The following is a 10,529-nucleotide window of genomic DNA, read 5'->3' as shown; positions in this document are numbered from 1 at the left end:
GCAATTCAACAATATCATCACTGGCATTCTGTCTGGGTAGCATGTTGGCTTATTGCCTAACGGGCCCAAGGTGGCACCCTCAGGTGCCAGCCAGCAGGTCTAGGTTCAAGACAGGAAGAGAGGGACAGAGTTGTGCGAACTGTGTCCTTTCCCGTTTGTCAGGAAGACAAAAGCTTTTCTAGAAACTCTCAATAGACACCCACCTATGCCTCACTGACCAGAATTGTGTCCTGAAGCCAACCATTGAAATGAGGAAAGCTGGAAAATTATTTAACTGCCCTGCCCCCCAAAGTGGAATTTTATAATAAACAAAAAAAGGGAAAAAGGCAATAGAGTGAGCAATGAGCACTGCTTCAACTGGCGCCAACGCTAGAAGGGTGATAGAATCACCCACCTTCGCCCCCAGTGTTTCTCTACTTTCATGTTGTCTTGGAGCGAACCTCCTCGCAGGGCAGGACCTCTCGGTCCCCAGCACAAGCGAGAGTGGGGTGGGCTTGCTGTTGGCAGTGACAGTCACAGGCTGTGGGCAGTTCTGCTACAGAACCCTGGCCCCATCCTCCTCAGCTTCTGTGATGTCACATTGGGACTTTTTTCCTTCCACCCTGAGCTGTGGCTTCTGAGGCCGCTGTGGCCATGGGGCGTCTGGAGCCAGCAGGGGAGGGGGAGCCTGGTGGCTCTGATCTCCCCTGGGGGCACGGGAGGTCCAGCCATGCCACTCAGGAACGATGTCATTCCCCTGGTGAAGGAGCCCCGTCCCCCACCGCAGGCCCCGCTTCCCTGGATTCGCCCGAGCCTGTTTGCTGCCTTCAATGTGGTGCTGCTGCTGGTTTTCAGTGGCCTCTTCTTTGCATTCCCGTGAGTCTACCGCACGGCTGGCAGGTTTCTTACACAAGAGAAAGGAAATGACAGCACAGAGGCAGGGGAAGTGCAGAAAAGGGGTCAGGGGAGGGAGGATATTCTGGGCAAAGGGAAACGAATGTGCAAAGGCACAGATGGAGGAGGTATTTGGTGTATGGGGGCTGCAGGTGGCTGGCAAACCTGGGGGATGTTTGGTAGAGCCTCTATGGATCTGTCAGAAGCCCGTATATTTGGAGCAGGCTGTAAGGTCTGTGGTCATGAGTGGTGAACTGGTCCCAGCAGTGAACTGGACTCAGCCCTGCTCCGGTCTCAGTTGCAGGTGGCTGGCCCAGAATGGGGAGTGGGCCTTTCCCATCATCACGGGTCCCCTCTTTGTCCTCACCTTCTTCAGTCTCATTTCACTCAACTTCTCAGACCCTGGCATCTTACATCAAGGTGAGACCTGGGCCCCCTGGAGAAGGAGGTAGCCTCGCAAGGGCTCCCGTTTATAAGGGAGGATTCCTAAAGTGTCCCGTCCATTCTCCCGCTATGGCCTCAGGGCCCCTTCACCCTAAGTCCTCATTTGCTTGGGCCCTGCTTCTGGCACTTCGTTTCCCAAGGTGAGGAAAGACAGAATTCTGGAGATTTTCCAGTTGCCTTGGTGGGGTGGGCTGGGCCAGGCGGGCAGAGAAGCCAGCTCTTCCTCCTTCCCGCTGAACAAAAGCCTTAAAGCATCAGTCACAATTCCAAAGGCCTGAGTTCTTGCAGAACTCCTCTGGCGAAAACCATCTTTCCCTTTGACTGCCAGCCTCTTCAAGTTTGCTCAACTTGCTCAGCGGAGACTAGGGTTTCCCCTGCCCACTTCCTCCCCACCGTTCCCGGAGCCCAGTAATACGGTGGAACTCCCCCACCAGCAACAGACTGATGGACGAGCCTCCTGGTGCTGCCCAATCCTCTTCCCGTGCCAGGCTCCAATGAACAGGGTCCCATGACAGTGCATGTGATCTGGGTGAACCACAAGGCCTTCCGCCTGCAGTGGTGTCAGCAGTGCTGCTTCCACCGCCCACCCCGGACCCACCACTGCCGCTTTTGCAACATCTGTGTGGAGGTGAGTGCCCCTCTCGCTTGCCCACCTGCCAGCCCCTTACCCCCATCCAGCACCTGGTGTGGACCAGGAGGCTCACTCATGCAAGGGCCAGTGGCAGCTATGAAACAACTTCAGGGACTGCTAAAGGCCGAAGGTGGCAGTAACTCCCAGCCACTCTTGGTCACTCAGGCAGTCCCTGCCTCGGTGCCTGCACTGGTCCCGAGAGGCCGGCCCTTGCCTGCACAGGTGCTGACATACAGGGCCGTCCACACCTATGCTGGCCTGGGCAGGCCAGGAGAGGAAAGGTAGCCCAGCCTACGCCCCCCGCTCCTGCCCTGGGCTTGCTGACAGTAGGTACCCAAAGCCCTCAGACTCACACTGGCTCAAACCCTGAGCTGAGTGCTTGTCTTTCTCACTTGCACAGCCCACAGAGGTTTACAAATGTGCTGTCTGCTGCGGTCCTTCCAACCCTAGGAGGGGAGGGCTGGGCCAGGCTCTTATCCTCATCCCCTGGGTGAGAAAACAGATGCCCTGAGGTACTCTATGCCCTGCCTGAAGTTGCCAGCATGTGTTCCACCAAAGACCAGGCAGGCTTTGCTTCTCAAGGCCTCCTGACAGGCCACGTGGTGAGCCACAGCGCCCTAACAGCGTCCTAACCACGGAAATGCCAGCGCTAAGGACTTTGTGGCTCACTTGGGAATAGGGGAGAAGGCAGTGCGTGGAACCAAGGGCAAGTGACGTAGGGAGGGAAGGGAAGGCTTTAGATTTAGGGTCAACGGAGACTGGGCCAGAGATGGGGACCTAGAGGCCGGCCCCTCCTCCGTGTCGCCCAGGATTTTGACCATCACTGCAAGTGGGTCAATAACTGCATCGGTCACCGCAACTTCCGCTTCTTTATGCTGCTCGTGCTGTCCCTGTGCCTCTACTCGGGCGCCGTGCTGGTCACCTGCCTGATCTTCTTGCTGCGTACGACCCAACAGACCCTTTACATAGACAAGGTCATCGCGTATCCGCCTGACTGCTGTGCCCGAGTAGGGAGCCATAGGGAGCGCTGTGACAGCCGAAGGGGGGCGGGAGGGGTTCTGGGGACCGAGCAATGATGGGGGCGGGGGGGGGGGCGTTTAGAGAAAGAAGCTGCTGGGAGCGACCAATCTGGGACTAGGTGAGGGTGGGCGGGCCAGGGAGATGGGCGGGGCTGAGGAACTGCATTGCGGTGAGAATCTGCAGGGTCACGGATAGCGGTAGCTAAAGGTGGCACAGGGGTTCGGGCAGGTTTTCGCGGCTGGAGCGCAGGGAGCGGATGGACAGGGTGGTTGTGGGCGGGACTGTTCGGGCGGAGGCGGGGGTGAGGGGCAGGGCCTGGGAGGACGGTCCCGCAGCTCTGCTCCTTAGCTGGTGTGCAGCATCGTGGTGGCTGTCCCCGCCGCCTGCTTCCTGGTGCCGCTCTGCCTGCTGCTGCTGATCCAGGCCATGTCCGTGAGCGCGGCCGAGCGCTCCTGCGAGGGCAAGGTATGCGGGGCCCAGCGGGGCGCCGCTATATCGGCCGTGGGGTGGTCACTTTGCCTCTCGGGCACCTCCGCACTTTCTTTCTCCACCGCCCTGGTCACTGATGGCCTGACTTCCCTCGAAGATGCCTCGTTAGCCCTTACAGACCCAGCCTGAGCTCAAATCTCACCTCGGTGGTCACTCTTCCTCCTGCGTACACTGCCTCTAGGGCCTACTGTGTGCTGGGCCACGTGTGCATTATTTGGGCGGGAGGCGCACAGGTGAGTAAGACTGTATCTTGCGCTTGTGTTGAAATCAGAATAACACCTGCCAGACACCTGTGAACACTCTGAGGGGCCTGTCCTAGAATGTGTAGCCCAGACTCAGAGACGACCGCAGTGTAGGGTAGGAGGCACCACTTAGTGGTTTTGATGGGCAGAAGGCAGAGGAGAGCATTGCTGGTGAGGGGCCAGCTAGCAAAAAGGCAGGGGAGCGTGACGGTGGCCGGAATGAGGATAGGATGGTGAAGAAATTGTCTTTTACTTTATTTTATTATGTTTTTATTGATTTCAGAAAGAGAAAGGAGAAGGAGAGAGAGAAACATCAATGATGAGAGAGAATCATGGATGGGCTGCCTCCTGCACGCCAACCCTAGCATGTGCCTTGACCCCGAATTGAACCCCAACCTCCTGGTGTATAGGTCCACGTTCAACTACTGGGCCACAAAGGCTGGGCAAGAAATAGTCAGTTGGAGCAGGAGAGGGCATAGAAGTCAAGTGGACTGCTTGGGGTTGGCCAGATTTGAAAGGCTCAGAATGTCAGGTGGAGAATTTGGTCTTGGTGCAGTGGAATCCTGTGAGCCATGATAGGATTCTCTTTTTAAACATACAAACACCTACAGTCCTCTAACCACCCCCCCATAACCAAGATTTAGAACATTTTTATCACCCCTCCCACCACCACCAAATTCCCTCATGGCCTTTTTCATTCCGTTTTTCTCTTTGCCAACCTGGCAACCACTGATCTGTTTTCTATCCCTATAGTTTTTTCTTTTCCAGAGTCCCATATAAATGGAAACAAAGCCTTTTGAGTCTGGCTTTTTTCACTTAGCATAATGCATTTGAGAGTCATCTATGTTGTTATTCATATCAGTAGTTTTTTCCTTTTTGTTGCTATGTATTATTCCATCAGATGGATGCACCACAGCTTGTTTATTCATTCACCAGTGCCAAATTGTCTTCCAAATGGCTGTTCCATTCTGCATTCCCAAAGCAGTGCATGAGAATTTCAGTTGTTCTGCATCCTCACTAACATTTGGCATTGTCGGATTTGTGTGTGTGTGTGTTTTCATTTTAGCTAGTCTAATAAATGGGTAGAAGTATCTCATTGTAGTTTTAATTTGTATTTTTATAATGACTAATGATGTTGGGCATCTTCTCATGTTCTTATTTGCCATATGAATGTGTTTAATTAAAAGTCTGTTACAATCTTTTGTCCATTAAAATATTAGATTGTTTTTGAACTATTGAGTTTTAAGAGTTCTTTACATACTTTGGATTTAGATATTTTCTCCCAGTCTGTGGCTTGTCATCTCATTTTCTTTTTTATTTTTATTTTCTTAATAGTATTTAAATTTTGATGAAGTACATGATCGGTTGTTGTTTTTTTTTATGGATTGTGCTTTTTGATGTTGTAATTAAGAAATATTTGCTTAACCCCAAATCACAAAATTTTTAAAAATGTTTTCTTTTAGAAGTTTTATTTCCTGTTTTTGTGCTTTTATAACTTTTTTCACTGTAAAATAAGTATATATTTTCAAGAAATTAAAAATTGAATCAAGGTGGCGTTCTAGAACTCAAAATATCACAGTTTAACAGCAGATTACCTGGTGAAATTCTACAATAATTACTGTTGATTTTTTCATTGCAATTCCATCAGGTTAGTTACATCTTTACTCTGTTGATATTCCTATTCAAGTTTGTGCTATTTTCTGTATTGTGTTCTTCAACATCTTTCAATAATTTTATACATAACAGGTTTGCGTATCTTTTGTTAAATATTTTTCTAGCTACTTTATAATGCTTTTTACAAAGTTTTACTTTCTATTAGCTAGATGCAATTGTTAATCTTAAATGAGATTAAATTTTTACTTTTGTATCTAACAACCTTACAGATTTTCTTTTTTCCCTTTTTAAATTAAATTTATTTGGGTGACATTGGTTAATATGATCATATAGGTTTTAGGTGTGGGTTTCCATGTTACAAGATCTGTTGAACCTACAGGTCAATTTGGACTGTACTGTGCGCCCACCACCCAAAGTTAAATATCCCATCATCATATATTAGGATCCCTTTCACTTCCCACCCCCTTCTCTCTGGCAATCATCACACTGCTGTTTATATTCATGAGTTTCAGTTTTATATCCCATACATGAGTGAAATCATATGGTTCTTAGCTTTTTCTGACTGACTTATTTCACATCTACATAATAAAAGAGTAACATGCTAATTGACTGTACCTTCGAGACGCCCACCAGCCAATCAGGAGTGAGTATGCAAATTAACCCAACAAAAATGATGGGTTAATTTGCATACGCAGGCACCGAGCGGCTGGGCGCAGGGCAGGACACTTGTGTCATTGCCATGGCGACGACGCAGGCATTCCGCACCACCCCAGCTGCTCCAGCCTCTGGGCAGCGTGGGAAGGCAGAAAGGTGGCTCTGGGCTGGAGCAGAAAGGCGGCTCTCAGCTGGAGTGGAAAGGCGGCTCCTGGCCTGAGCGAAGGCAGTGCTGGCAACCAGGGGAAGGAAGGCCCATTCTTGCACGAATCTTTGTGCATCAGGCCTCTAGTAGTATAATATTCTCAAAATTTATCCATGTTGTTGTAAGTGGCAGTATTTCATCCTTTCTTATGGCTGGGTAATATTCCACTGTGTACATGTAAAACATCTTCTTTATCCAGTCCTCTATCATAGGACACTTTGGTTGTTTCCATGTCTTGGTTGCCATGAATAATACTGTAATGAACATAGGGGTGCTTATATATTTGCGAATACATGATTTCTAGTTTTTCGGGTATATGCCCAGGAGAGGGATTGCTGGGTCGAATGATAGCTCTATTCTTAATTTTTTGAGGAATCACCAGGTTGCTTCACATAGTGGTTGTACCAGTCTACATTCCCACCAGCAGTGAATGAGGGTTCCCTTTTCTCCACAATCTCTCCAACTCTTGCTATTGCTTGTCTTGTTGATAATGGCCACTCTAACAGGTGTGAGGTGGTAGCTCATTGTAGTTTTGATTTGCATTTCCTTAATTGCAAGTAAGGTTGACACCTTTTGGCTGTTGGTATGTCTTCTTGGGAGAGGTGTATTTTCAGGGCTTCTGCCCACTTTTTGATTGGGTTGTTTGGTGTTGAGTTTAATGAGTTCTTTATATATTTTAGAAATTAAACCTTTGTCAGAACTACTGTTTGCAAATATCATCTCCCATCTGGTTGGCTGCCTCTTTGTTTTGTTGTCAGTTTCTTTTTCTGTGCAGAAGCTTTTAGTTTGATATAGTTCCATTCATTTATTTTTGCCTTTACTTCCCTTGCCTTTGGGGTCAAGCTCATAAAATGTTTTCTACGACCAAGGTGCATAAGTTTGGTACCTATATTTTCTTCTATGTAACTTATTGTTTTGGATCTTATACTCAAGTCTTTGATCCATTTTGAATTAATTTTTATACGTGGGACAAACTGTAATTCAGTTTCATTCTTTTGCATGTGGCTTTTCAGTTTCTCCAGCACATTTATTGAAGAGATTGTATTTACTCCATTGTGTGTTTCTGGCTCCTTTGTCAAAAATTATCTGTCCATATACATGTGGTTTTATAGCTGGGCTCTCTATTCTGTCCCACCGATCTGTGTGTCCGTTCCTCTGCCAAATACCATGATGTTTTGATGATCACTGCTCTGTAGTATAATTTGAAGTCAGGTAGCATGATACCTCCAGCTTTGTTTTTTGTTTTTGTTTTATCCTCAGGATTTATTTGGCTATCTTTTGTGTGTGTGTGTGTGTGTGTGTGTGTGTGTGTGTGTGTGTGTTTCCATACAAATCTGATGATTTCTCATTCTATTTCTTTAAAAAATGACATTGGGATTTTGATGGGGATTGCTCTTAATCTCCTAATTGCATGCTTCATTTCCAGGAATTCTGATTTTTTCTTTTTAAAAGTTTCAACCTCTTTGGTAAAGTACTTGTTTTGTTTTCTGAGTGCATGGAATTGCCTGTCTATATTTTCTTGCATCTTGTTGAGTATTTTCAGAACTACAATCTTGAAATCTGTTATTTATATCACATATTTCTATGTGTACCAGCTTGGTTTCTGGGGATTTTTCATTTTCTTTCTGATCATCTTTGCTCTTCTCCTTTGTCTATGTATTTATATCTGTCTATATTAATGATCTTACATAGCAGCTTCCTCTGAAGAGGTCTTTCTACTATTTTCCAGCAGATGGTGCTGAATTGCAAGATTTTTTTGCCTCTGTGATTTCTCAGACTTGACCTCCCTGGCTTCCCTAAAACAGTACAGCTGCACTTCTTGGGGGTGGGGTTTCTTTTACCTTCGCTATAATGGCAACCCCTGACCTCCATGGGGTCCCACTCCAAGCACCCCACCTGGGATCAATCACAGAGGGAAACAGTGGTTCTGCTGCAATAACTCTTGGTTTACAGACAGTATGCTCCTTGGGCTACTGGAGGTGAGTTTCGGGAGTCCAAGTGGTGGCAGGGCTCTGTGGTTCCATTTCTTGTCTGAAACACCACCGCCCAGCCCAATAGTGGAGAGCCACATGGTAGAACCCTGTGCTCTGTCAGATGTCTACTGGCTCAGTCACTGTTAGTTCCACTTGCCCTGTTGGACAGCTTCTCCTCCCACAACTCTCTGTTCCTCCTGGCTGAAGGAAGTGCCTGCTACCACTGGCTTCCTCCATTCTCCAGGCCATGCCATGAGCTCCTGGCTACAGGGCTGCACCTGTGGGCTATGTACACTTTCCTCCCTTCTTGTCTTCCCATTTATGTCTTCCTGGTTGCCCACCTTTAGATGTTTCAATGTGCAGGTCTCTCAGGCATGCTTTTGTATTGAGTAGGGAATTCTTTGTTGAATTACAGTTGATTAACTTGTTGAAATTTCAGGGGTAAAGGCCAAGGGGATCTCTCATGCCACCATTCCTCTGATCTGCTTTTGTAACTTAATTTTTTTCATTTCCATTTGTTTACTATTACAGTCATGCATCACTCAACTATAAGAAATGCATCATAGGCAATGTTGTTGTTGTACAAACATCATAGAGTGTACTTACACAAACCTAGGTGGTATAGCCCACTACACGCCTAGGATATATGGTATATATAGCTTATCACTCCTAGGCTTCAAGCCTATACAGCATGTTACTGCACTGAATAGTGTAGGTACTTGTAATGTGTTGCTCTATAATGTTACAATGGCTATACCCTCACTAGGTGGTAGGAATTTTTCAGCTCCATTATAATCTAAGTGGGACCACCATTGTATATGCAGTCTGCCATTGACCAATGTAGTTAGGTGGTGCATGGCCATATGGTCATTATGTGGTGCAGGACAGTGGATTTTTGTATGTTGGTCTTGAATCTTATAATTTTGCTAGACTCTCTTATTAGTTCTAATAGCTTTTTTTGTTGTTGATTCTACATAGAATACCATGTTATCTGTAAATAAGGACAGTTTTATTTCTTCCTTTCCAACATTATGGCTTTATTTCTTTCTCTGCACTGCCTTGAACTTCCAGGACAGTGTGGAGGAGGAGTGGTAAAAATGAACATTCTTGCCATGGGATTCCTTCTGAACAATGACTTCTAAAGACTGTTTTAGGAAGAGTGTAGTGTGCCACTTTAAAGAGGGAGGAGCTAGAGTTATTGAGACAGTTGAAAAGACAGAGGAACCCTTTTTGCCCACCACTTCCCATCCTTCCAATCACCACTCAATCATTCCACTCCACCCACATTTGGTTCCCAGCCCACCTGTGACTCTTCTGCTCAGCCCTTCCTCATTAACCCCATGTGGTCTACCTGTTTTCTCTCTCAAGCTTCAGTCCATCATTTCAGCCTCTTTTTGGGCAGCATTATCCCATCCTACATCCTGTGGCTCACCCTTTTTCCACTGCTCAGAATGCTCCCCCACCCCCCAATCCTGGATCTTCAGCCTAAGAAACCTAAATGTAGTTTGCACTCTGTGATTCACCATGCAGGGCTCTTTCCCATTACCTGCAGGCCCCATTTCAGGTACCTCCATCCTACCTCCATCCTGTGACACACCTTGCTTGGTGCTTAATAGCAAGGGCTCTGGAGCCAGAGTACATAAACTCAAACCACAGCTCTCTAACATACCAGCAGGGAGATCTTGGGTATATTACTTAGCCACCTGGTGCCTCATGGGTTAATATGCATAAGACACAGAACTGTGGCTGGTACAGGTAAGTTCTGTATACATTGTTATCATTGTTACCACTCCTTCCCATCATCATTTACACATATTCATGTCTCTCTCATCTTAAAAAGCAAAGCAAAACCCTCCCTTAACATCACAGGCATTCACTACAGCTGCTGTACTCTCCCCTCCAGCTCAGCCATATTTCCTGAAAGAGTTGTCGGTGCTCATTAGTGCCATTTTTCACTGTCCTTGGTCCAGCCTCTTTCCTCAACGTCACACTGATGCTGCACTCTCCAAGTGGCCAGAGCTGGCAGACAGCCCTCAGACTAAATCTTTCCCGACCGCACACAGCAGCACCTGAAACTGAACACACTTGCATTGGCCCTTCCCCAGCCTCTCTGGCCCAGCTGCCGCTCTGCCTGCGCCTTGCAGTCTTGGCCTGTGCCTGCTCTTCCACCAGCACAGTGCCTGAAACATTGTTGAGGCCCCAAAATATTTATGAGTAAATGAGTGAACCTATAAGCAAAGGAATCAACAATGCTTTGGAAGAGAAGGAGAGAGAGAGAGGGAAAGGCCTGATGCCCCCCTGGGGACGGGGAGAGAGCCCAGGCAGCAAGGAGTTGGGCGAGGAGACGCCTACTTGGTGTGGTCCTGTGGACTGTAAGGGCATTT

The 10,529-nt window shown here is 47.4% G+C and overlaps 1 protein-coding gene across 1 annotated transcript in view; it reads left to right on the top strand.

Moving 5' to 3' along the window:
• Nucleotides 1–709: 709 nt before the first annotated feature.
• Nucleotides 710–10,529, top strand: part of ZDHHC19 (zDHHC palmitoyltransferase 19) — a gene marked incomplete at its 5' end in the record, with an annotated part of 31,048 nt that continues 21,228 nt past the window's right edge. The window contains 5 exons of the mRNA XM_080654691.1: nucleotides 710–855; nucleotides 1,172–1,293; nucleotides 1,806–1,945; nucleotides 2,758–2,930; nucleotides 3,328–3,433. Of these exons, the coding sequence (XP_080510817.1) occupies nucleotides 710–855; nucleotides 1,172–1,293; nucleotides 1,806–1,945; nucleotides 2,758–2,930; nucleotides 3,328–3,433 (687 nt within the window). The remainder of the gene's footprint in view (nucleotides 856–1,171; nucleotides 1,294–1,805; nucleotides 1,946–2,757; nucleotides 2,931–3,327; nucleotides 3,434–10,529) is intronic.

Source organism: Plecotus auritus, assembly GCF_963455305.1.
Source record: "Plecotus auritus genome assembly, chromosome: 2".
Taxonomy (NCBI): Eukaryota; Metazoa; Chordata; class Mammalia; order Chiroptera; family Vespertilionidae; genus Plecotus; species Plecotus auritus.
The sequence above is the reverse complement of the archived record's forward strand: the minus strand, read 5'-3'. Positions and strand labels throughout refer to the sequence as shown.